The sequence below is a fragment of the Cricetulus griseus genome, chromosome 2 (assembly GCF_003668045.3).
Source record: "Cricetulus griseus strain 17A/GY chromosome 2, alternate assembly CriGri-PICRH-1.0, whole genome shotgun sequence".
In the NCBI taxonomy this organism is placed as follows: Eukaryota; Metazoa; Chordata; class Mammalia; order Rodentia; family Cricetidae; genus Cricetulus; species Cricetulus griseus.
This window is the reverse complement of record NC_048595.1, coordinates 293,328,683-293,356,202: the sequence shown is the minus strand read 5'-3', so window position 1 is coordinate 293,356,202 and position 27,520 is coordinate 293,328,683. Positions and strand designations below refer to the sequence as shown.

At 48.2% G+C, this 27,520-nt stretch overlaps 1 protein-coding gene across 1 annotated transcript; it reads left to right on the top strand.

The window, feature by feature from the left end:
* The first annotated feature begins 17,271 nt into the window (after positions 1 to 17,271).
* Dact2 (dishevelled binding antagonist of beta catenin 2) lies at positions 17,272 to 26,020 on the top strand. Its single transcript, XM_027401159.2, has 4 exons — positions 17,272 to 17,487; positions 22,313 to 22,445; positions 23,487 to 23,765; positions 24,348 to 26,020. Exons 1-4 carry the CDS (start codon positions 17,272 to 17,274, stop codon positions 26,018 to 26,020), a joined length of 2,301 nt encoding a protein of 766 aa, XP_027256960.1.
* Positions 26,021 to 27,520: the final 1,500 nt, after the last annotated feature.

Here is a 27,520-nt window from a genome sequence, read left to right as displayed (position 1 = left end):
AGCCCCAAGGACATTCTGCAATGTAAGGAGGACCAGTAACTTTCCCTCCAATTTCTAAAATATTGAGGTTTTCTGGGTGTCCGGTGGGGGTAGGAGGATTCCCAGTCACTCCATTTACCTCTTCCTTTTCTTTGTGGACCCCTGCAACTCCCACATAAACACCAGAGGGTGTACTGCCAACACTAAAGGTGAGGATCAACAGATAAGAAAGCCACACGCATGCAGGTGCATACGCATACACAGGCAGGTGCACATACATACACATGCAGACACACACACACACACACACACACACACACACACACACACACACACACACTACCAGAAGCCAGGATGCTCAATTTTAAATAGGCATCTGGGTTATCTTAGAAGTTGGTGCTTTCCTATTTGTAATAGCCAGAAACTGGAAGCAGCCCAGATGCCCCTCAACTGAAGAATGGATAGAGAAAATGTGGTACATTTACACAATGGAGTACTACTCAAGCGGGGAAAGAAATTTGCAGGAAAATGGATGGAACTCGAAGAAACCATTCTGAGCAAGGTAACCCAATCGCAAAAAGACAAACATGGTATGTACTCACTCATATGTGGATATTAGACATAGAGTAAGGGATTACCAGCCTATAATCCACACTGCCAGAGAAACTAGTAAACAAGGAGGACCCTAAGAGAGACATACATGGTCCCCTGGAGAAAGGGAAAGGGTCAAGATCCCCTGAGTAAATTGAGAGCATGGAAAGAGGGGATAGAGAGCTATGAGAATGAGAAGGGAAGAAGAGGAAGGATGCAGAGGTCATGAGGGAGCAGAAAGGTTGAGTCAGGTGAAGAATAGAAGAAAGGATATGTGATAGGTAGGGTTTTAGTTGGGGTGGTGGTAGAGGAGGAGAGGAGGGAGAAGGGAACTGGGATTGGCATGTTAAACAATCTTGTTTCTAATCCAAATAAAAAAAATCTGAAAAGAAAAAAGGAAGTTGGTGCTTTCAGGGAATTCTGCTTTGGCAGCAACAGGGTCCCTGGATGGCTGGGTCCTCACATACTGGGTCCCACCATCTCAGCCAGCCCACAAAAGCTGAAGAGCATTGATCCTTTTAAATCAATAAAAATTTAAAATGTACTTGTGAGTATTTGTGAGTAGGAAAACCTTCAACATGGCAAGGACGTGTGACCCTCCAACTCAACAAGGGCGTATGACCCATAGCTTAAGTGAGATAAGAAAAGCCATTTCTAAAAGAGCTACTACTGGGCCCTGTGGCGAGGAGCCTGAAGGAAAGTCCCAAGACTACCAAGGAGAGGGTAGCTTGGCCTGCTCCTTCTAATGCTGGAAGCCTAGAGGCTGCTGAAGGCACGGGCTGTGATATAGCTCCAGGCAGAGCAGAAGGAACTTGGTCTCGATTCAGAATCCAACCTGTGTGGCCAGAAAAATGAATCCCATCATGTGCTTCCAAGATGGTAGAGCCCTTGAGCCCCTGACAAAAGCCACAGCAAGTGACGCTTCCCTGAGGAACAGTCCTCCTTAGGTGGAGTTCAAGATGACCATGACTGTGATCTCAAGTCACTGAGCACACAGGGAAAACAAGTCAGATACACAGAACTATCTAGACTCAGGCCCTCAGATGACATGGGCTAATGCAGTTATAAGTTGTGAAGACATTTGTAAAGAAATGGAAGAATGGCATTCTTCCAATAAGAGAAAAGAAAATAAAGATATCATAATGAACAGATTGGATTTTACAAGGATAGAGATAAGGTCTGCAAAATGAAAGATTTGGTATTAGCCATCAGGCTGAGCCAGCCCAAGAAACGGGTGAAGGCATGTGGTGGTCCTGGGGGACATCCAAGAAAAGTCTGCTACATTCAATAAGGAGCAGGCCCACTACCCTGTGGGGATCTGGGCAAAAGTCAGAGGAATTTCAGGGAAGGTGAGCAAAGGCAGACTGTGACTGGCCTGGCTGTAAGGACACACCTGTGCCTGTCTACCACACGGTTGAGAGTGCACTGTGGAATTGGAATTTCTCCAGAAATCCCATGCTGGGAGGAGGAGTCTGAAGCCTGATGCCACACAGTATGGAGCTTGTCCCTTGAAAGAGATGTCACATGTTCTGACAACTTGCCTGATCATCACCTCAGTTAAGACTGGAGCCCAGACAGTAAGGGGTCAGTGATGGGCAGGACCACATCTTGATTGGATGGCTTGGCTGTGCACACCTCCAACCCTTTATTTAAACTCAAACTGCATGCCAGGACCACAAAAATAGACTTGTCAGGTGTTGCTGAACCTCCTGGAGCCACAATGACTCCCTTTCTGTTTTTAAGCTATTTTCTGTTTTTTAATTGGCCTGTTGAGAATGAGTGGTCTAACCTGGCTCCATAGAGGGTTTCTAGGGCACAAGCTCTGCCCCTAACAACTCTGCTAACACTCTTGGCAAGTGCCAGTGAAGAGGGAAAAAAGCACATTTTTAGCATCAGCCACTCACAAGTTGAGCTGGAATGGAGATGAAAGATTAAAGGGTCCCATCAGCTGTGACAGCCACTTTATTCCAGGAGTTTTTTTTTCTGTCCACTGTAGCTGATGGCAGCTGCTTTTCATCTCTACTGGGTGAAGCTGAGAAATGAGCATTCAGACTTGGGTCTGGACTCTTGTGAGAGTCTGACCCGTGGTGAGCTTCTCTCCCTAACTGATGTGTGTCTGCCTGGCTGACAGGTGAGCTTCTCCCTCACTGATTGGTGCACCTCAGGCTTTGCCCTCCTGTCAGTACAAGCTGTTTGGGTTCTCTCTGAGACATATTTTAGTGACTTCCATTTGGTGACTGGCTTTGTCTTTTTTGGCATTCTTAGACAATTCATTTCTGTTAGTAGTTGGGCTAGTAGACCATTCATATGACAAGGCCTGAAACTACGAGAGAGTCTGCTGTGTGACAGGACAGATTTGGGGTTCTGTTGAGCCATCTGAAACAAAAATAGGTTGCTGAGGAGATCTCTATTGTGATTTGTGTAATGATGGAAAAGAGTAAGTTTTTGCCATCTTGATTTCCCTGGGAAAACTCCAGCTGTCTAGTCCTCCATAGATGAGCACAGTTTCTAAGAGAACAGAAGACAAACTCACCTGTACCTAGCACTCCCACCGATAAGTAAATGGCAACCCTTCAGCCATGCCTTAACTTCCTTTACTGTTGTGACTAAGTACTCTGATGAAGCAATATGAGTTAGAGGGTTTGGTTTAGCTCACCTTTCAGGAAGAGAGTCCATCATGACAAGGAGGTCTACACAGCAGAAACCTGAAGGAACTGCTCACACTGAATCCACAATCAGTAAACAGCATAGGATGCAGCTCCTTCTCTTCCAGGCAGTCCAGGATCCCAGCCAGGGAATGGAGCTGCCCACAGTGGGCAATCTTCTCAGTTAACATAATCAAGGTAATTCCTTACAGTCATGCCCAGAGTGTCACCTCCCAGGGCAGTCCAAATTCTATCCAGTTGAGAGTTAAACGGCCCATCAGAGTCCAGTTTGTTATTCTACATTCCTTTGTTTTAACTTATTAAATGCTAAAATTACTGTTCTTGGCATATCTATTTTAAAATATTTTGTGAATGTCTGGGGTGATATTTGGACCACACTAATATATAAGAGCTGTCAACAAACAATGGGCTGTTTGTTTCTGTTAGTAGCGAGCACATTTTTTAATTTTTGTTTTATGTGCATCAATGTTTTGCCTGCATATATGTCTGTGTAAGGGCACCATATCCCCTGGAACTGGAGTTACAGACAGTTGTGAGCCGCCATGTGGGTGCTGGGAATTGAATCCTGGTACTCTGGAAGAGCAGCCAGTGCTCTTAACTACTGAGCCACCTCTCCAGCACCTCACCACCCTCCTCCTTTTTCTTACTCCCCCCCCCAAAAAAAATACAGCTAAAAGTCAAAGAAACTGAACAATTTGAATTTGAGACTGAAAAAAGCAAAACTGGTTTTCTGGGACGTCAGTCCGGTCTATGTAAAGTATTCACTAACAGACCTGTTAATGATTATATTCTTTCTTGATAAATAGAGAGCCTCAAACTTTAAAACATTAATTCTCAAAACTGAGAAACACACTCAAAAAAGAAACACACACAAAACAAACAAACAAACAAACAAACAAAACAAAGAAAAATGATAAAAACCACTCCTTACAGGATTTGCAAGAGAAATAACCTGAAAGGTAATTAAATTGCTAAAATATTCTTTTATTGAATACTCAGAAATTTTCTAAAGGGAATTCTTGATAGACAAACCTAAAATGTAAATTTAAAAAGATTGGGTTTAGGATTGACTTGCATATAAAGATACATTTCCATGATTTCTGAACCTTTGTCCATGAATGTATGAAACATGTTTTGCCAATGTTGAAATGGGCTAACTTTGTTTTGGGAATAACTGCTAATAGGTAATACTCTTTGTTGTAAGTAATGCTATGAGATTGAGCATTTTCTATATCTCATTGAGTGTGTATATACATTGTAAAAGATAAAAACCAGTACTCTTCACAAAGCTCATTGGATTGGTAGATTCCGCGTTTGGGCTTTCACAGTAAATGTCCTTAGATGTGGAATGAGGGTGTAACTGGTTGCAACCTGATGAAAATGTTATTAAAAACAAGTTCATTTTTTAAATTCTCAGATGGTGTTAATAAATGTGCAATGATTATATATGTGCACATGCTCGCTCTGAGACATATACATCCACTGTTGGCTGCAGCAGTGTGGCAGACTTTCGGCACTGAAAACCCATCAGGGAGCTTGCTTTGTCTTTCCTGCTTTTCATAAAGAAATCCCACCCCTTCCCACCCTCACCATTCTTCTATTGTTCACACAGACAGTCATGTTTCCCTGGTGTGTTGAGACTTGCCTCTGTCTATTGGGAAACTTGTCTTACTCCTGTCTGGGCTGACTGTTCTGATGCTGTGTCCTCCCCTTCTGTCATCTTCTTGAGTTGTTAAGATGTTAGTGAGTCCTATGTCAACTCCTACTAGAATGGAGCTCATATCTTATTTTTAAGGGACAAAGAACATCGAAAAATAGGTTTGCTATCCTGTGGCCTTAGTTTGTTTTAAAAGTATGTGATTTGACTTAAAATTATCGCTGTCCTTTTAAAAGGAGACCTGGGATGGATCTACATACAGTTTGTGATTTCCTCTTTCTTTTTGGCCCAGTCTCTTTTAAGGAAATGTCCAAATGTCTTCTGGTGTTCAAAAATGAAAGGCACTGTCCGCTCAGTCTACATGGAGGTGGGATTTATCTCAGAAGACATCTTAGTAAAAGAAAAGCAAGGTGCTTTCTTATGAATACTGATGTCTGTAACTGTGTTCTCTGCGGTTTATAATCCCAGGTGTCACTCCTCTCTTAAAGATGCTCAATAACCCTCTAAATGGCCCACCTGTTGAGTGGTTTGGAAGTGCTGCTGTACTTGGTGTCTCGAGTTCTCTTCTGTGTGTGTGTGTGTGTGTGTGTGTGTCTGTGTGTGTGTGTGTGTGTGTGTGTGTGTGTGTAACTGAAGGTTTCAGTCACCATTGCAAGGTAAATAATTCACTGATCCATCAGTTCTGTTCTGTCAAGTCACAGGAAGAGTCTCCCTCAGCTAAGAGCTTCATGTGACTAGTGTTACAAAAGAAAGTGCTATTATTTCTTTTTCTTTCCATCTTTTAAAGGACACTTCATGCAATACTTGTGGGTTAAAAATTGAATGTTGGGTGTGGTGGTGCATACCTCTAATCCCAGCACTCAGGAGGCAGAGGCAGGCAGATTTCTGACAGTTTGAGGCCAGGCTAGTCTACAGAGCGAGTTCCAGGACAGCTAGAGCTGGATAATAGAGAGCTTGTCCCAAAAACACAAGAAAGAAAGAAAGAAAGAAAGAAAGAAAGAAAGAAAGAAAGAAAGAAGAGGGAGGGAGGGGAGGGGAGGGAGGGAGGGAGGGAGGGGAGGGAGGGAGGGAGGGAGGGAAGGAGATGCTACATTGGGTTGACAAGATGGCTCAGTGGGTAAAAGCTCTTGCCACCAAACCTTAGGCTCAGAGTTTAATCCCTGGACCCAATGGTAGAAGAAGAAAACCAACAACATAAGTTGCCCTCTGACCTGAGCAAACACACCATGGCACCTACCCCTGACACATACCAAAAACAAAGGTAATACAAAATATTTTTAAACCTTTATGTTTTCTTACAGCTCATTAGGCTCTTGACTATTTAAGGACTGATCCCACGCAGTTCTGATAACTTGTCATAGCACCTTGCAGGAGAGACTGGAACTGAGATGCTGACACAATGGGACAGACTGGACTACACCTTGACCAGGTGTGACGGCTGATGATGCATACTTCAGGCTTTTATTTAAACCTAACTCTGAGAATGGTATCACAAGGATGGACCCAAAAGTGGAGTGGGATGCTGGGCCCCTTTGTTCCTCTTCCTAATGTGTCTCACTATTAATCTGTTTCATTAATTGACCTGTTGATCAATCCTAACTCCAGGAACAGGTCTCTAAGTAAAAAGAGATTTTACCTCATTATCAACCCAGGAAAGTCAATTAAAACTACAATGATGTAATATTTGACACTCAGCAAGGCTCCAAGATGGCTGTATTCAGGAGAGACAGACACCTGTAGGTGAGTAGAGGAAGTTGGTCCCACTCCCATGAGACAGCCAGGTCCCAGGAGCAAATTGGGCATGCACACGCTGTGACTACCACCAATTCCATCTCTATAAAGGAACTTTGGGACCCTTGCAGAGGTGTGCCAGTGGAAGAAGGCCCTATGTCTAAAGTCACACTGCCATGGATGGCAATACAAACAAGAGTGGAAAGGAGAAACAAACTATAGTGTGACGATACAGAATGACTGGACAGAAAACCTAACTTAATTGGTGCTCTGTGCACTGCAGTGGTGACCTCAAAGTGTAATGTTCCAAGGTGGCGATGGGGCTGTGTGTACAAGTGATCTGTCCAGCATGGTGTTTGAAGCTCCAGCAAAGATAGAAGAGGACATTTGCACAAGAGGCTGGAGCTTTCTGGAGTGCTGGTGTCTGCAGAGTTCTAGGAACCAGTCACAAAGACGGAGGGGGGAGGGCAAGTGTGAATACTTAGGGGCAGAATCCTCTGATCTGCACCAGAGACTGCAGTATTGCCTGCTGTCCTGCGATGGTGTCCTTGCCAGGCACCTGTCAGGTCTGCAGCCTGGTGGTGAGGTCTCTCTCAGATGCCTCCTGTCTCCACCACCTCCTTAGCAACCTTGGCACTGCTGCTCCTCTATGTGGAAATAAAACATTTATGCCACTCAGCAGAACCTACCCTCCCTTTGGGGCTTCACACATCCACACCCAAACTCCTCCTCTCCCCAGGTGAGCCCCACAGCTCTCTCTCACAGGGCTGTTCCCTGAAGCCCTTCTTACTCATCCTTCCAGACACAGAAGGACATGCCAGTTTCCTCTGTCCCCATGGCAGATGACACCCTGTGGGGGCCTGGGACTTCACAGATGCTTCTCTGTCCTCCATGAGCCCTTGAAGATCTGGGACTCTTGCTGACTCCATGACTATCAGGGTGCTAGGCCAAGGGAAGATGCTAAGGGCCACAGCTGAGCAAAGCACCCCTGCCCCAGCTTGCTGTCTCCCTGTGTGAACTGGTAATAACATGGGCCTCTCATTCACTTGCTGTTTATCATGTGTCAAAATTAACTTCTCACTGAGTGCTCCATTTCTGTTTCCCTATTCATAAAAACTAAATGTGAGAAGTAATGCAATATTCCACCCAAACCTTCCAGAGAAGCCAGCTCACACCCAGAATCCCCAAAGGGTGCTGGTTAGTCTGTTTCATGGCCTCTGAGAAGGGGCTCGCCCACCTATCCTCACTGAGGTAATTCTGGGGTGCTCCCTATAACAAGTACTCTCAGGTCCTGTCAACAGCCTCATGTCCATCTAGGAGCATTGACAGTTTCTATCAGGCTGGGCAAAGCTAGCCCTGCCTCCTAGAAGAATCTGCCTGGGAAGATTCTGCTGTCCAAGCAGGCTGTTCCTGGGAGACCCTCTTCTACTTGTGCCCTGATCCAGTCCCTGCCTGCTGTCCTCTCCCCAAATGACACACCAAGAGAGTTAGCCAAAGCCAGTATTTATACTACTCCCCCTTCCCGCAGGATGCTCAACCATCTGGCATTTCTAGGGCACAATGGACCAAGAAGTGTGTCAGACCAAACATTAAATCCAGGACTATCCAACCACAGCTCACAGGTTTCAGGGGCATATATAGGTTTATTTTATGTGATAGTATGGCAGGACTAGGTGTCCAGGACCTCAGCTTAGAGTAACCTCTCAAGGACAAAGGACTTCACCTACTGTTAGACCCATTCTGACTCTGAATAGCAACCAGCATTTACCGAGCCCTGTTCTGAGGATTTGATGTACATGCACTGTTTACTCTTTAGACCACTCTACAAGGCACCTTCTGAAGGCCAAGCTTGAGACACAGAAACTGAGTTTCAGGTGCATGATGTCACACCTTAACGTCAAAGTTGGATGGCAGGTGACCAAGAGTGTCTTCCCTGCTGTTAATACTGGTATTGGTTGACCAAAGGGGAACTTCTCCTTATCTTTGGACATGAAACAAGGGGATCACCATCACTAATGATAACCCTGAGAAACTAAAGACTTCTTGCCCTGGAAATCTTTGTGTGGAGAGTCTCATTGCTTCCCAGAGATTCCAGGGATCCATCCCATCACTGCCAAGTGTCATGCTGAGGAAGCAGAGCTAAGGCATGCCATGCCTCAGAGCCCACAAGCCACTGCTGAGCACAGAGATTTGAGGGGAGTCCTGGCCGGGAAGCAATGTGGCTCAGCTGAGTGAAGCTGGCTACAAGGGCAGAAAACATCACAGAAGGACAACTTCAGGAACCAGGATGCAATCTGATCAATAAAGTGGTGCTCCCTATGCTAGACAGCCTCCAGGCACTTGCATAACACCCAGGGAACGGAGCTAATAAATAGTGTTGGCAGCTTAATTGCCCATTAAGGATGCCAGCATTGCCCTTATCAGCCTCAGATGCTTATCAGTGGCCTCAAAGTTGCTGTGTAGTCCACACATGTGAAGGTCTGTTGGGCACCTTCCATGAAAAGCAGACCCCTATCACCATGCCCCTAGAGTACAGCTGAGCAACTTCAGTAAATAACAATGCAATGTGTGTCTCAGAGAGCTGGCAGAGGGCTCAGAATGTCCTTGCCATAAACAGCATGAAGTACCCTTACTAAATATCATCTGGGAGAAAAAATGAAAAACTTGAAATCAAGGCCTGGAGAAGTGACTCAGTGGGATGTGCTTGCCCAGTATGTACAAGCCCCATGACCATCTCCAGTGCTCACACATACATACACACATGCTCTCACACACATGCACACTACACACACACATACACACACACACACACACACACACACACACACACACACACACACACACGGTTTCTTCTGGAAATTCCATGTGATGTCCTAGCAGCTGAAACTCCATCCAGCTCAAGCAAGCTCCATCCAAGAGTCTTCTTGTCTAGAGGGCAAGGGCTCATAAAACAGCAACACACAAACGAAGTTCATTCCCTTTCTCCATTTTCCTGATCCTTAGAAGCATAGCAGACACATGGTCTCCCGAGAGGTGGGTACTCCCTGCTCAGAGCACATGCCAAGAGGATGAAATCTACAGTGGGACAAAAGCCCTACCTGTGGGCCTTCCTAACCCATCTTCATCTGCAGGGAACTTGGCAGGCAGACGTTTGAAAAGAAGCAGCAGCCTGACTGAGGCACTGGTACCCAGTGAGCTTCGCCTGTGGGATTCTGGCGATATCCCACAGAGGAGCCAATATTCAGCCACCATCTGCCCCTGCCATGGATAAAGGGTCCTTCCACAGCCTCCTGAGTCCTGTGTTAGTCACATCCATGAGACCAGATTGTTTCCTCTTTATGATTCAGGCTCTCTGGGGCCTAGGTCTTCAGTGGGGATGTAAATAAAACTGTGCAGAGGGCTTGGAAACAAGTTGGGAAAGCCAAGGACCCTTCACAATGCCTTTTGATCTCTCTTCATTAGTTATCTGCCTCCCCCAAGAAGAATCAACCCCAGCTGCAGAGGGGCACTGGGAGGGGGCCTGAAGGAGGCCATGAACAAAGGTTGGAGGTTAAAGGCCCTTTTATATGTTCCATTAAAAGACATACTGGATGCAAACATGGAGACAGTGAAGAAAATAATTGCATTTATGCACTCATATTTTTAGACAACAGATTTTCAGTTGCCTATAAAAGAAGAAGAGACAAGAAACAGGCCTCAGGTTAAGAAATGCCTCTCTGGAACCTGGGCAGGACTCCTATTTGCTTCAGGACTTCAATGACATGGGTGGCCCAGTCTCAATCACCCAGAACAGCCAGGAAATAGCTTTGAAATCTAAAGCAACCCGAGCCCCTTTGTCCTTCAGTCTCCCAGGAGGAGAAGCTGGTAACCAAACGTTCCCATGGCTTGCAACCTCCATTTAAGCTCAGATGATCCACAAATGCATTGACTCAGTCTCTGGGCTGCGTCATTGGGAGGATTAAATAATCTCACTGCTGTTTGGTATTTGGCTTGAGCATATGACTGAGGTATCCGTTCTGGAATGTTCCTAACACTGGCAAATGCAAAGGGAATAAAGGCCAAGTCAGAAACAGGAAAAAACAAAACAAAACAAAAAAAGCCACAATGGGTTGGTGCCCACAAAAGGAAGGAGACAGACTATAGTAACAGGAAGGCATAAGACCACCTCACCAGTGACCAAATTCTGAGAGCTCAGAGGGTCTGGAGAAATCTTCCACAGGTGGGAGAAATATGGGAATGAGGTGGAGGGAGGGGTTACCACTTGACTTGTGCCACATCCTGGGCATAGGGACTCTGGGCTGCAGGCATGTGTCCTGAAGGATGGGCAGCCCCTGACCAGGGATCTTGGAAGCCCAGGCAGAGATGAGCAGCCAGACTACGTGGGGCACAAGCCAGCCGAGCAGACATAAGAAAAATGACTGTGAGAACCAGACCTCAAAGCAATGTCCAGGAAGACCCACTCCACCTGGGAGACCAGCATTAGGAGACCATATGCCCAGACACACCCAGGGCTCAGAAGCTTTGTTTTTCCCATGGGAATGCCAAGGTATCAGGGTTTCTCTAGCCATCTCATTTCTGTGTGTGAAACGGGACTAGCTGTGTGACTCCTGGAGAGGCTCCTAACCCTCTGCTCTGCTCTGCTCTGTGTGGTGTGTGTGACTCGATAGGATCCACACCAGTCTGACTTTGATCCGAGTCAGTTCCTGAAATCAGATCTCCCACTGTGCAATGAAAAGACAAACAGGTATCCAGAAGTCACCTCAAGATGTAAACAAAAGAACACAGGGCCTGGTAGCCAATGGGTACTTAGTAGAGAGGAGGCAATAGTAAGGAGGCCACATGGTGTTTAATTTCCTTTAGTTCCTTGCTTCTTGGGATTACATAATTAAATTTTGATATTTACGTATTTATTTGAGCTCATGAAGTTAATTTTCAAGTGGTATATGAGCTGGTTAGTATTTTGTCATCATGACACAAACTCTCCATTGAGGAAATGCCTCCGTAAGACTGGCCTGGAGGCTGTCTGGAGGGTGTTTTCTTGATTGATGATTGATGTGGAAGGGTCCAGTTCCCTCTGTGGCGTGAACCTAGGCCTTCCTCAGGGCTACTCAAACTGAAGGGAGAACAAGAACGAATGCCCACCTCACAAGAACTACAACAGGGGTGAAAAACAGCACACAGCCACTTCGACTGCAGTTCCACAAGCCATCTGCTCCTCACAGTGAGTCCCTTACAGCCTATGACCCTGTGACATGCATTAGGCCTAGTGCTGACCACACCATACTGACGACCACAACAGTAGAGGTGACTTTTCATGAAGAATTATGTTTAGAGATAGTAACCACACACACACACACACACACACACACACACACACACAGTGAAAGGCAGTTCTTTATCTTTAATTCAATTATTTTCCTATATAAAGCCACATATTTATAATGATATCCTGAAACGTTAAGGTATAAAAAAGTAGCTAAGTATTACTTAGCTGTAGTAAACCATATTCTGCTTCCAATACAGGAAAATACATGCATGTGTATATACATGCAATCACAACACATGCATGCGCACACACACTATATGCACAGGACCCACATTCACAAGCACACATACATATTATACATGCTTTCACAGGCATGTGTGCACATACACATACACATATCACATGAATACACACATAACATCACATGAATATAGTCACCAATGACCATAGATTAGTATGACACGCATACACACCTTGTACACATATGCACAGCCATGCATGTACTGGCACACATACACTAGTCCCCTTTACATACCACATGTACACTGACACGTGTATACATACATGTACCTATACACTAGACACACATCATTCCCGTGCTTACATGGTGCATTTTCCCACTGTTGGTGGATCCCAGGGAAGGATAATCCCAGCCCTTCCCAAGGTCTTGATAATCGAGTCTCTCCCCTCAGCATTGTCTCCAAGAAAGGAGTCAGGATTGAAATACCACTGGATGGTACTATTGGATGCTGAACACATAGAGAGAAAGGCAATCCAGTTAGGTCTTGATGTTTGCAATAAATGATCTGGCTCTTTGACAGGACTTGGATGTGGCAGAAGCGTACGATAAGGCTTCATGCCTATAATAAATTAGAAGCTGACACTGATCTGGCTCTTCCATGACTCCTTAACATTGTAGAAGCACAATGTGTCTTTGTAAATCAAGTCGAAATACTAGAGTGTGAGGCGTGGCGCATTTATGGGGGTCAAGCAGCTTCGGGCACAGCACACTGGAAATCTTAGCCATGGTTGTCAACTTTCTTACTTGTTCCCAGGAACCTCAGGTGGAAACAGTATGCATACCTCAGTGACCCCTTACATGGGGTCACAGCTTCTCTGTGGTTCACTCTCACTGGGCCTGACACTGCCCTCTGAAAACAGGAGAGTGGCAGCTAATAGCATGTCATTCAGTTGCAGTTTGTACTAGAAAACCAAGATGCTTAACTTCTTGCAGCCTCTAGGAGCCATGAAGAACCATTGCAAAGCCTGATCACAAGTAACAGGGTATGGTGTACTCAAGGCTGAGAGCCTGGTAACCAATTATTGTATCCACCTGGCCTCTCCTTCACATCCATGGGTTTTTATGGGCAGATGGTGATGTGGGCTCCAGGCCTTCAGATGGGCATGAGTGCTGACCTCGTCTTCAGCATAGCTGCAGTTTTCCTCCACCTCGGACAAGAGTCCAGTTCGAATCTCTCCCACGGAGCACCTTGAAGATGCAGTGTTTGTTGCCTTTTGAACCAGGTGGCTGAGGTGTGAGCTACCTCTAGTGAAGTCATGTCTTTATCCCACAGGGGGCGCCCCCTAACTGCTGTGAGCAGTGGAACCACGTACACTAGAACTACCCAGGAAGGAAAGGAGGTGCAACTCCCTGGGCTTCAGGTAGGGTGGGTAGTGGATCTTCTCAGAGGTGATTTTTCACGAGATCGTTTCACCAGATAAAGAGAGCTGTGCTGATTGATGCGGCATCTCAACTGACTCTCCTTTCGTAACTCCGCTTGCCTTCAGCAATACCACAATTACTGATTTAATATGGTTGAGTTACACCATGTGTACAAAGGGTGATCTTTACAGCATTTCTGTGGGAAGAAGAAAGGAAACAGCCGACCATCTGTCAGTTGAATGATGGAAGCTCGTCCTTACTCTGGAATGCTTACTTAAAGGGAAAGTTAGATAGCACTGAAACTGCATGGCACAAACACTATGAGCATAGAGCAGTACAAACATATATTAGGAATACAGAAAAGACAGACAGAGGAGAGACTGACGGGTGGGTAGTAGATATAGCTAGATACTTCGGGAAGAAAGCCGCAGCTTGTGGGAGCTAGAAAGAGGACGTCAGACATCTTTATACATCTTCTGTATTATTTTGGTAATAAAAACACTTATACAACACGTTATGCAATGCAAGAAGTTATTTAAGAAGGCCAAGATGCAGTTTTTTAAAATCTGTTCAGGCCAATAAAAAAAATAACAGTCACCATGTGTTTATTTAGTAAACATTACCGAGAGCCAGGCACGGAGTCTAAGAGTCTAAAATATCTCCTCAAAGGAAACACAGCTTCTCCAATCCTTCAGCCCAGTGTGTGGGACAAGCAGTGAGCTATAATAGAACTAAAAAGCAAGCTACACCACGTTCTGGAAGGTGCTGCAAGAAGCAGAGTCGGGGGAGGTGAGACCCAGTGCCCAAACTTTCCTTTAGGAAGAGAGCAAAGCAGAGGCAAAGCAGGCAGACGGCAAGGTGTAGAGCCCAATGGAGGGATCCAGAGATAGATAAGAAAGGCAAGGTCCTGGAGGATGGGTCACATAGGGCAATTCCTCCCTCCTAGGGAAGCTGGAAACCACACAGGGTTTTGAGAATCCAGAGACCAACAAGGTCAACCTTAGGATGTTTAAGGACTACTGCCTGCAGTGTTAGAAGCAGACCACAAGGGGGCAGCTGGCAGCACGGAGGCCTGCAGAGTAGGTCTAAAATGGATCTTGGGGACCACATAGGTAGAGACACAGCTCAGTTCATGGTAGGCCTATTCAAGTACTGTAGTTAATATTTAGTAACATTTATTTAAGCCTCATCCTATAAACAGAGGTTAGCGGTGAGAAGACACCCTGCAGAGCAGTGTCAGCTTAAGGATCCTGTTCACTGTGCTTTGCGCACACACGTATTCAGCCAAGTTGAGTGCAATGTGTCCAATCACCAGGTTCTTCTGTGGGTATCCCCAGCCACCTTCTTCAGGTCAAATCTCTGGACAGGCTCATTTCAAGCCGTTTTAGCTACACTGTCAAACTGACTTCCAGCCTCCACTAAACCCACCAGTAATGTATGAGAACACGGTTTCTTCATACTCACTGACCGTGGGCATCATTATTCCTTCCTATGCCTGCCCATCTGGTTGGAAGGAAAAGATTTCCTTGTTTTATAAAGGGTATGCTTTGGAGGTGGAGCATAGTGACAGGCATTAATTAGCACACAAGAATAAACTGCTTAACTCCATGCACCAGCAGTGAACACCTAAAAGTGAAATTGGGAAAACAACTGACAATGTTATAAGAATGAAGAAAACACTCAAAAACAAATTTAACACAGGCACAATATGCACTGGTAACTGTGAGGCATGGCTAAATAAAATGAAAGTAGATCTGATTGTATGGAAAGGGGCCCATATTTGTGCACTAGGGACACTCAACCTTAGGTTGTGTTTCCCATTGGTTGACAAATTCTGGCCATTCCCTTCAACAAAACCTATGCAGTCTTCTTTGTAGAAATTGGCAAAGTGATCCATAAAACCCTGTAGAAATGTGAAAGGCACAGAGCAGGGGACAGTGATGAGAATGAGATCATGGGTCCAGACTTCGGAACACACCGAAAAGCAGTCACTGATGCAGCCATGGCCTGGAACAAGGACTCATACTACAGAAAGCAGAAAGCCAATCTCTGCGTCAGCTGATTCTCCCCAGGGTCCCACACAGCTCAATGGGGGAAGGAACTGCTCCAAGCATGTGATTGTGGGACAGTGGGATACACATCTGCAGAAGAATAAAAGGGACCCAGGCAGATCAAGGTCAGAGCTCAGCCCAGTGACTGTAGAACTCCAGGGTCTGAGTTAAAACTGCAAATGCTCATTAGAAGTCTGTGGTAGAATCAGGTATCGATTTCTCAGTCATAACACACAAAAAAGCACAGTGACAAGAGAAAAATAGATGCAGCAAAATAAAAATAAAGAGTAAAAATTTAACAGAGCATAGTGCTACAGGCCTATGATCCAAGTCACACAGAAAGCTAGCCTGGTCTACATAGTAAGCTAGAAAGGTCTGTGTAGGGAGACCCTGTCTCAGAACTGAACAAAACAAACAAAAACAGTTAAGTAAAACAGAAACCTACAGACTGGAGGGGGAATAAAATCTGGGAATCCCATATCTAAGGATTTAACAGATGGTGTCTGGTAAGAATAGTGTGTAAGGAAGTCTCTGGTCTTAGTTACTAATGAGGTCACTAATTCAGAGAGGCAGAGTGCCTGGGTGACCATTTCTGCAGGAAAAAGATGCCTAGCCTCCTCCTGCCTCAGAAACTGCTGGCTGCCAGCTGCACTCCACAGCCCTGGGCGCTCTAGATGGTACACCTTCAGGCAGCGGGTGAGGCTGGCACCTTCCCACCCCTACTTCTAAGAGGCAAAGGTGAACGCTGAGGAAAGCAGTCTGGCATGTCTTCAAAACCTTAAGCACAGTAGCCACCTGTGCGTGATTCACCGATTCCTGCCTTCGGTGGACACTCAAGTGAGAGGAAAGTGTTCCCACCCGGCTTGTGTGGAGAAATGAGGTGTGATTTATTCCTAACCATCACTGGAGAAACACAGATGCTACAGCCACACAATAGAGTATGATTTGGACAGGAAAAAAAGGAGGCTCTGGTGGTGCGAAATGGGTGCATCTGGAAATCTAAGAACAGGAAAAGACCCGGATAGCAAGATTCCACTGAAAACAGTGTCCACTGAAGGCCCGGGGGAGGTGCCGATAGGGGGGTTCTGAGCATGTGTGAGAAGGAGGTGAGGGCAACTGATCCTGTGTGTCAGCCGCTTCCTTCTGGAATCCATAGTGTTCCTGACGTGACCACCATGGTGAGAGCTGCACAACTCAGAAACTTACTAGAAGCTTCCGTGAAGGTGCGTGGCATGTGTGAAGTAGGCAAACAGGGGTTTCCTGGTAGGGGGTGTACGCTGGGAAACCTGGTAGTGGGTTTTCCATACTAATGAGCTTACAAACAGAGATGTGGTTTCTGCAGTGTGATTTGTTATTGCTGTTGTTGTTTAATTTAAAAGCCCTAACAAAACCTTTCTCCAGCCATGCCCAAGCTCTCCTCTGTCCCTTTGCGGAGGGCTCTGACTTTCCCTGAGGAGAAAGCACACAGGTCCCAGGGGTGCAGGGGCTGGGCTGGGCTAGGGCGCGGCGGGCCGACGGGGCGGGCAGGGGGCGGCCGCTGTGACCTCGGGCGTCGCAAACGCCGCCCTCGGCGGCCAGCGATAGGTCCCACCCCACCTAGGCGACCTGCGGCCGGGGGCGGGGAGACGCGGCGGGGACGCGCAGCGCGGTGGTTGAGCGGCCGAGAGATGTGGGCACCAAGCGGCCTGGGGCCCTCGGGCTGGGACCGCCGCAGGGTGGGTGCGCGGCTGCGGGCGGCACTGGCTGGGCTGCAGGAGCTTCAGGGGCTGCGCGCCACGCAGCAGGCGCGCGTGCGGGGCGCCCTGGGCCTGCACCCTGAGCCCGGGCCCCGCGGCCAGGAGCTGAGGCTGGAGGCGGCGCTTGCTGCGCTGCGGGAGCAACTGGTAAGGAGCGAGAGGGGCACGAGTGGCCGAGGGGACGTTCTGGGGCACGACCCGGGCACAGCTGGGTCGCGACCCGTGGAGCGAGCGAGTGGAGAGGCCCGATGCGCGGCTGCGTGGGGAGCGCGCTGCGGGGTGCGTGCTGGGGGTCCGCGCGCGGAACCTGGTGTTGAATGCGCATCGCCTCTGCGGCTGGCACAGCCATGGTGCGGAGGTGCGCAAGTCGGGCTAGGCGCAGTGTTGTTGTGGTGGGGATGCGTGGACTCTGGCCTCATCCCGGGAGCGCAGCGTGGCGTGTACAGCAGGGCACTGCTAGGTTCGCTTGCGTCACTGGGTAGTCTTGCAGGCTGAGGACCGTCTTCAAGATTGCGTAACACCTCATCCGTTTAAAAACAAAAACAAAAACAAAAACAAAACGAGTGTCCTCCAGTCTGAGGAACGTGGAGAGATGATCCGTGGTGCTTTCTCAGCCACCCTCGCCCATTGAGTTCTCTTTAGACCACTGGGGGCCTTCCAGGAGTAGAATTACAATGAGCTTCTAGAAACAGCTCAAGATGTTTTGCAGTACTGCAGTGTTGTATTTTTGTTGTTGGGTTTTGTCGTTGTTGTTGTTGTTTGTCGAGACAGGGTTCCTCTGTTTAGCCTTGGCTGTCCTGGAACTCTCTTTGTAGACCAGGCTGGCCTCGAACTCGAGAACCTCCTGCCTCTGCCTACCAAGTGCTGGAATTAAAAGCTTTCATCACCACCGCCCAACGCTGCAGTATTTTGAAAAGAACAAAATAATGCTCTCGGGTGTGATGGAGTCGCATCCATAGCTCTTTGTGGGATTTTTTTTTTTTTCATGGTGAAATTTGGGTCTGCCCTGTTGAGAGTTGCCTCTTTATTTTTTTTTTTTCCTTTTGAGAGTTGCCTCTCCTTAAAAGTCCAAGATGAAACTGTTGTGCTCCAATCAGCTTTAGCTCAGAAGTGTGTTTGTTGGGCTTGTGATTCAAAAATCAGGAAGTCCAGCCTCTGAGTCACTCCCCAGGACACCTGGAAACGTCCTTGGGTGTCAGAAAGAGGTAGAGAGCTGGCTGAGGGTGGAACCCAGCTGGCAGCCTCCTGCAGTCTGTGAGACTCTCAGCTGCCCAGAGAGAGACATGGCTGGTGTGGGCTGGACCCTGCAAACTGTTGCACCCACTCGAGGACCAAGGTATTACAACAGGTGCTTGTCGTCTGAAGAGGCTACGCACTCCACTTAACGTGACCTCAACCAGGCAGGCTCACTGACGGTTTACACGCATGACCCGTTCCCTTGAGGTTGATGATTAACTCCATTTCAGCAATACACAGACCCAATCTGTGAGCCCTCACACTGCAATCACCAGCAGTCTTTGGAGGCTTCAAACGACCTGTTTGTTGACCCCACTCCACCCCAAGACTAGAAGGAACACTAGGGCTTTGTCATGAAACTTGGTTCACGGGAAAAGAGAAAAATAGTTTAATTTATGTGGCTTTCTTTAGGCAGCACTTAGCACTTCAACATTTTTTTTCTTACGGGCTGGGGGAGGGGTTAGGAGCAATGGTACGTGTTAGATAAAGAAAATAATGAAAGGGCTGCAGTGCAGTCCAGCTAAACCCTTCAGGAACTAGATAGAACTCAGCCCTCCTGCTGGCTCACCTGGCCCTGGGTCACCATTCAGGTGTGAAGCTGGAGTCCTCAGTTATCCTGCGGGGATTCTCCAGGGAGGATGGGTTTAGCATTTCTAGGGATTTAGTGATCATCAGATGGGCTACACACCCTGCTAATTGCTGTGTCAAAACTCACAAAGGGAACTCAGCAGTAGCTGCTTAGGGGAATTTTGTTGGTGAGATAAATCAGGGACTCTTAATGGCTGAGACAAAAAAAAAAAAAGGTGGTTTCAGCACCTTATTCCAGACTTCTTTGCTGATGAAATCACAAGCCCTCTTACCCTTAACCCCACAGTCTGCTGCAGGTGGCCCTTTAGGCTGCCCCCATGAGTGTTTTCAAGGGAACTAATCTCAGGAACTGGTGAGCATTTTCACTCCCATAAGTGAGCTTAAGTAGGATAGCACCCAGGGGCTGGCACCATGCCAAGAAGCTGTAACAGTCTATCTTGCTTCAGCCACATCCAGAAGAGGTGTCCTGGGACAGGAGACTGACACAGACCAATATGAGGATCATCCTGCAGGGATTGACTGGTCATGACTTGTTCTAAAAGTGACAACATGCAGCCATCCCTTTCCCTGGCAGGCTCAGGCAGTGATGCCACCAGAGCAAGCCACACTGATTCCGTAACCGTCAATGGTGTTTTCTTTGGCCCAACCAGCTTGCTTTATGAGCACATAGGGGGCAGATGGAGGTCAGATGAGAAACAGATGAGGTCAGGAGCAAGGGCCTGAACCTGACAGACTTCTCCAGGGTCACTGTCAATCTCATGCATGAGCCAGTGAGCCCTTGCTGTGTGAAGTTTGCAGGAGGCCATCAAGGGGGTAATTCATGCATAAAACATTTCCTTTGTTCACAATTAGCATTCAAGGAGAGGAAGGAAGTGTCTTAGATACCATCTCTACATCCTGAACTTTTTGTCCCTCAAATACACCATCAAGATTTTTTTTTTTTTTAAATGCTGGGGTTTCAGAGTGGAAGTGTCTGTGGGGGAAGGTACAAAGAATTCAGATCAAGTTCTATGCAATGGTATGAGCTTTAAAGGAGTCACCCAGCTACCTTTTTAGTGGCACCATGGAATGGCAGGTCTCAGACATTTGGTGGTGGGTCACCAGACTTAGCTGATGAAGGTACAAGGTCCTATACATACCTATCTCAGAGCATTACATAGCAAGAGCCCGCTTGGAGGTGGGGGTTCTGACCCAAGTGCCCTGGGAAATCTTGAAGTCAGCATGAGGCTTGCAGACCATAGACGGGCTTGGTTCTAGGAAGAGTGCCTTAGTCTGGCTTTGTAGCCAGCTGTGCTCTGTCCTGGTCACAGAGGCTTTGACCCTGAAGTTCAACCTAAGGAACAGTGATGGAAACCTGACTAAGGGTAGAGGGAGTGTTAATTAGAGTGGCATCAATCCCAGTGGTGAGCTTACAGCAGAGCCCTGAGGACCCTGAGGTCTTAAGACCTCAACCATTAACTAGAGACTAGCTGCTGAGGCTGGCTGGGCAGATGTTATCTGCAGAGCAGCTGGTCCCAATGAGCACATAGGGGCCAACCTTTAGAAGAGGACAACCAGCTAGGTCTCTGAAGAAGGGAAGTGGGCTAGATATAGATGCTGTCACTCATTAGACTAGTGCTGGCAAAGGTGCATGGCGTCTGTGGGCCCCATGACTTTCAGGTGGGGCAGAGAAAAATCTTTTACAGGGAAAATGCATGTCAGCCCTTTGATGGGTCTAGGGCCAGTTTCTGAGTGGGTGGAAAGGGCCTGACTGTGGTCTCTGCCCCGGTTGTCTCTGGGAAAGAGTTTGTGGTGGAAGCAGGTTCTGGGAAATTGTGCTCAGCTGTGACATGGGTGGTGATAGGAGATACTTTTGCTCTCAGATACCCTTCACCCTTCAGACCCTGTGTTAGTAGAATTAGGGTCAGAGTCTGGGACCTAGCAGCCCTAAAATACCAGCTGAGCCACCCATCCTCAAACAGGTGAGTCCTAATGAAAAGCTGAAAAGGGGCATGTATTCTCTGTGTCCATGTTGGGAAGAGGAGCAAATAAAAAGGTTTGGTGACTCCCCACCACGTCCATCTTTAGGGTACTGACCTGAGTGCCCTTTTAGATTTGAAAGAAGCAAGAGGCAGGCAATCCTGGTCAGGGTGTGATTCTGCCTGTCATTATCTCAGGTGCCTGGAAGGGGTAGGTGACTTGTCAGAACAGAGACAAGCTTTGGCTCCAGCTGGGCCCTGACTCCAGCGTTGTCTTTCTCCCTGGATGAGATTCTGGGGAAATTCCAGTTTCTTGGTGCCCATTGTCTCTTCAGAATATCTCTTTACTGTGAGGGCAAGTACACCCGGAGGTGGATCCCACCCCAAGTCAGCTCCTGGGGGAAAAGCCGAGCCGGCTGAGATTGGCAACTGCGCCAACCCAGGCCAGCATCCCACTCAGTTCACCCTGGCCCTTTGCGGAAAGTCCTTGCTCTGCTGGTGATTTCTGAGTTAGCTCCCTGCTAGAAAAGTAATGGTCATGTTCTTCCACAGTTGAGACATGTTCCTGGGTTTTACTTGTTAATTAAAGAAAAAAAATATGTATGCAGCCGACCTGGAAATCAGGGAGACTGCACAGTTGAAAGAAATAAGTTTTTACCAAACACTCAGTACTGATTAGTTATGTGTATATACACAACTGCCTCCACTTCATGTGAACTGTGTGTGTGTGTGTGTGTGTGTGTGTGTGTGTGTGTGTGTGTGTGTGTTTCTGGCTACGTACCTGGGGACTAAGGCATAAAAAAAGACCCAACCTCTGGGGACAAAGCTTGCTATATAAGGCTCCTCAGGGCAGGCTTTCCAAGTGAAGCTGGGGTTTCCTGTCAAACTGCCCACTTCCAGATACCATAGACCATGGAGATGCTGTGTGAAGGACTATCTGCTTGACTCTGTGTGTGTGTGTGTGTGTGTGTGTGTGTGTGTGTGTGTGTGTGTGTGTGTGTGCATGCCAAGGGATGACAAATCCTTTCTGTCCATTCCAGCAGACCCAGGGAGTTGCTTCCCATGAGTTAATATGAGTTGGAAGTTTGGGGAATTCCTGGTGTCCACATGGCCCTGTTTCAACCTTGGACCTTGGTTTAGATCTCTGTATTTACATAAGATTCTTTGCTTTCTCCTTTCTTGCCTCCCAGTCACGGTTAAGGCGACAAGATGCTGGCTTGAAGACTCACTTGGACCAGCTGGACCAACAGATAAGCGAACTGCAGCTGGATGTAAGCAGGTCATCCTGTGAGGCACTGGATAGTGACAGCAGGCCCAGCTCAGGTATGGCTGATAGTGACCAGACATTGGGGAGCCAGGCTGCCTGGACCCCGCCCTCCAGGAAGACAATACAGCATTCATTGTCACCCTTCACAGACCCTATCTGACTTAACATTGCGAAGAGTGACAGCTTCAGCCTGTGTCCTCAGCTGATCTGACACTTGGGAGGTCCCTTGAGCAGCCTGGGAAGTGCATGTAACTAAAGACATGAAAAAGCTTTAGCTAAACATTCTGAGAGAGAAAAATATAAATATAATTATATATAATATATATATATATATATATATATATATATGAAGCTTAAATATAAATATGCATAAGCTAAAGAGTTTACATGCAATAAACTTTATACAGTTTGCACTCATGTAGACTACCAGTTTATGTATTAAATTAGACACCCCCCAGGAGCTGCTGATTTTACTGGAGGTTCATGGACCATGCGAATGACTATTTTACAGACCATTTACATCAGTAAAACTTGCCAGCCAATCACACAAGGATGCCCCTCTCTTCCCATGCTTCATCCCAGAGTTCACAGAAGGTCATTGTTGGCAGTCTGCTGGCTTGTGTGGCTATGGTCACTTTTGTTTCCTCAGTATTCTCCAGGTGAAACTTAGAAACAGGATCTCCTGTGTCTGGGTCACAGTGGTCACAAGGTATCTCTGACAGCAAACCTGGAGTGTTTGGAGTCCCCTTGGCACTCTTGGTACTTGGGTTTGGCAGTCTAGCCCTGGATATGCTAGGCACCCAGCAGTCCCTGGGGCTGAGGACTCCCAAGAAGGAAATGCCCTATGCAGTTTAATGTTAAAGAAAGGAGGTGCCTGAAGCAAAGGAAGGTCTCCTGAGTATAGCTATGGGGTTCAGGTGAGGTAGAGTCGGTTGTTCCTGTAGCCACTCTGGAACATTCTTGTTGTGGGCCTGTCCCCACAGGCATTCTTATCAGCCCCTCACCCCTTCCTGTGCCAGTGAAAGCATGGAAAAGGGATCTTTGGGGTAGCACCCACTGACCAGGAGTGCCCTGACTGCTGTGTGTGTTCTGTCCAGGCTTCTACGAGCTGAGTGATGCTGGTTCCTGCTCCTTGTCCACCTCATGTGCATCTGTTTGCAGTGACCGCCTCTCCCCATCACTGGGCAGCTGGCTGCCTGTGTTTCAGCCCTCTAAATCGAGGTCTGGCATAGGGGACTGGCGACCCCGCTCTGCCGATGAGACCACTGTCCCTGCATGGAACTCACAGCTCAGTAGAGAAGACAGCAGGCTCCTGTATGGTGCAGAAGACACAGGCCGGCCAAGGGGCATGTTCCGGCCCAGACCAGTGTCTACAGGTGAGAGAGAGAGGCAGGGGAGGGCAAGACCAGTGTCATTTGGGTGACAGGAACAGCAGATGATGGTGCCTGGGCCCAGTGGGGAAGAGGCTGATCCCACATGGAGTGCTTGTGAGTGTGTGTGTGTGTGTGTGTGTGTGTGTGTGTGTGTGTGTGTGTGTGTGGTTTTCTTGTTTTAAATAAACACCCAGAAGCTCAGAAAAGCATTCCAATCATTCGATATGCCACATTTAAAGTGAGAATCAAGGCACAAACACCCTTCATGTTTTCCTGAGAGAAAAAAATGTCACTTGGATACCCCCACACCTAGGCTCTGTGCAGCCTTGGTCTCTCTGTGGTGAGGGTCCCCAGCTGTGAAAGCTGCAGCAGTACCTAGTATGACTGTCCCATAAATGGCTGTAGACATTTTTCCCCAGGGAGCCTCCAAGCCGTGGTTAACTGGAGGCTCCAAGATGACACCTCCTGCTCACTCTCACTGAAGAGCAGGTACCAGTACCCACAGGAGTAGTGCCTCCATGTGCGTCTGTGGGGACCAGGGACTTGACATCTGTGTTGATGTGCTTTTCGTGGTCTCATTCCCAGGTGATCTTGAGAGAGTCCTCCCAGATGACCTGGGGCTTCAGAGAGCTGTTTCTGATGCTGCATCCTCATCCCTCCTCTGCCAGGGAATAGAAGTCCCAGCCCACGCACTGGACCCTAAGTACCAGCGTGATCTCGTGGCCCGGGGTGGCCAGGAGGTGTACCCATATCCCAGCCCCCTACATGCAGTGGCTCTGCAGAGCCCCCTCTTTGCTCTGCCTAAAGAGGCGCCAAGTCTTGACATCTACTCGCCTCCCCAGGAGACTACTTTGGTCCCTGTGGATCAGAACAAGACTCAAACTGGGCCGATCCATGAGCTGGGCTCAGCCGAAGCCTACATCCACCGGCTATTGCGTCTGCGGGGCCAAGAGCTCCCTCTGAGAGATGTGTTGCAGGAGCAGGGGAGTGACACGCCTCCTTTCCCACGGAAGCCCTGTGGCCAGGGGTCAGACAGTGGAGGCCAGCTCGAGAAGCTGAACTTTGGAATGGACAGGGGAAAAATGAAACCAAGTAGAGATGCTGCCAAGGACAGCCTCAAGCAACAGCGGCCTGTGTCCCTTGTGGATACTGAGCCCCTCAGCAGCCCCCTAAAGGAGGAAACCACACCTTGGAATCCTTGTGTCCGTGGAGACAGTACTGTAGGTTCCTCTCTCTGCTCCCAGGCCCAGAGGCCCTACAATGACTATGGCCAAGGACAAGTCCTGTCACCAACCAGGGTGCTGGGCCCTGAGAGCCCCACTCTGGCCCCAGGGCCCTTTGCCTACCCGTCCTGCACCACTGGTGAGAACTCCCCAATGAAGCTGTCGATGGGCTCTCCCCAAAGCAAAGCCATGAAGGTCAGAGGAAGAGTAAGTGACAAAGTGCCAAGGCTGGGGAAGCAGCTTCCACCACAGGCTGAGAGACAGCGGGGCATCCATGCTGTGGTGCCTCCAGAGTGGGACCCCTCATCCAGGCCCCAGAGGGGAGGGCTCAGCAGGGGGCCCACACTGGCCAGAGAGCCTTCTGGACGCTCTTGCTCTGAGTCTACCCTCTACCCTGTGCCCTTCTTTGTCCCGCTAGTGGTGGCCCAGCAGGAAGGTTACCCAGCATCCCAGTCTCTGTTCCCAATGGAGGCATCCCCCCTCGGCTCAGCAGCCAGGAGAAAGCAGCGCAGGTGGCAGTCTACTATGGAGATCTCAGCCAAAGCCCGCTTGGCCAGCCGTCCTGGGCCCAGCCTAGGGCCCCCTAGGTCCCCAGCCAGGAGAGCCGGTGGTCCCCCAGCCCAGAGCAGGCCCATGCTTGCCCGCCAGGATGCCTGTGCAAAGAGTGAGTCAGAGCCCTCAGAGCACTCGGCTGAGTGTTCCTCGCTATTCCACTCTACCATTGCCGAAACCAGCGAGGACGAGGAGGCCAGTGACCACACTGCCAACCGCTTTGGGGACGAATCCAGTAGCAACGATTCAGAAGGCTGTGTCCAGAACATCCGCGGTGGCCTGGGAATAAGAGGTGCAGAGGCTGGGCAGGGGGAGCAGGCTTGGCCTTGGGTGCCCCTCCAGCAGTCTCCACGGGCCCCAGGAGGCACCAGACCATCCTTGCCCCCTGTACCCAAACTGTGCCGCATCAAGGCCTCCAAGGCCCTGAAGAAGAAGATCCGCAGGTTCCAGCCAGCAGCCCTGAAGGTCATGACCATGGTGTGATGCCAGTGTTTCAGGACAGGCCTAGGACCCCAGAAAGCGCAAGACCCTTGCATACCCCTTCATGTGCAGACTGATGGGTGGGCTGCCGCAGTGCTGGTTTGCTTAGGTTTCTCACTCACCCTCCCTGTGGTTGTGAGCCCAGCCATTTTCATTGCACGAACCCTGCTGCAGCTTTGCTTTCCTTCCTGCTGTGGTTGGTATGTAGGGAGAGGTCTCCAATAAGGCATTCCTTCCCAGAGATGTCTTAGATACATCCTGTCCTGCTGGGGGAACCAGAATGGAATTCAGCTCCATATTACACTCATAGGAATAAACGCATGCACAATGCTGGTATAGTACCAAATAAAAGAACATCGTTTCCTCTGTCCTGTCTGTCTTCCTAACATGGGATGTGTGCTGACCCGAGTAGGGGGATGACATTTTGAGAGTAAAGCTCAAACTCTGGATTCAACACAGGTCAATTGAGTAGGAAAAGCTTTTTGGAAGAAGTATTTTTTTTTTAACCTTTCTTTGTCTTTTATAAAGAAAGGCTCTGTCTGCTTTTCAAGGATAAGAGTGATAGGTTTTCAGCTCAGCTGTTCTGCACTGCAGTCACAGGCAGCCTTCTCCTGGATCCATCACATGTTGCCCCAGAGGGAATAAGGGGGTGCATTTCACAGGGTGCCTGCCCTTCCCCTGCACACCTCTCAGAAGCCTTGAAAATAAGGGGAAGGACTGGCTGAAAATAATGTTGCAGTGAGTGTCACACTCCAAGGCTGAAGAGACTTGCAAATTGATTAAGGGGTAGAACAAAGAGAAGGGAGGGAGAGAATGAGTGTGAATGTTTTGGTGGGGGTGGGGGGTGTTGAAGCCAAAGAGAGCAAGGGGCTTTCTGTGCAAACCACTCCAGACTGCAAACATTCCAAAGGGGCCAAGGGAACAAATCCCTGAAAAGCAAACATTCCAGTATCCGCCTTGACTTCCTGCCTGCGCCTCCTGGAACTGCTCAGGCCAGGGTATCTGTCTCCCTTGTACTTTCTCAGAGTTTAAAAGAACATTAAAAGCCAGTCATGACCCAGGGTTTTATGGTAGAAGATATTTTTCTGTCACTGTGACAAAATGCCTAACAAACTTCAGGAAGGAAGGTGTATTTTGGCTCACAGCCTCAGAGGGCTCAATCGATCACACAGAGAAGGCATGGCAAAGGCAGTTCAGTTCATATGATGACGGGCCAGGAAGCAGAGAGCACGATGGGATGTGGCCAGAGATAATATACTCCCAAGGACCAGCCTCCAGTGACCCAATTCCCCAGCCAGGGCCCACCTCCAAAAATTCTCCCAAATCCACCACCAGCAGGGGATCGATCAAGTATTTAAAACATGAGCTTGTGAGGAACATCTCAGATTCAATAGCATTCTACTGGCGCCCTGAAAGCCTATGGTCTTCTCACAAATCATGTTTAGTCCACCTTCAAGAGTCCCTACAGCCTTAATGGTTTCAGCATCGTTGAAATGTCTTGAG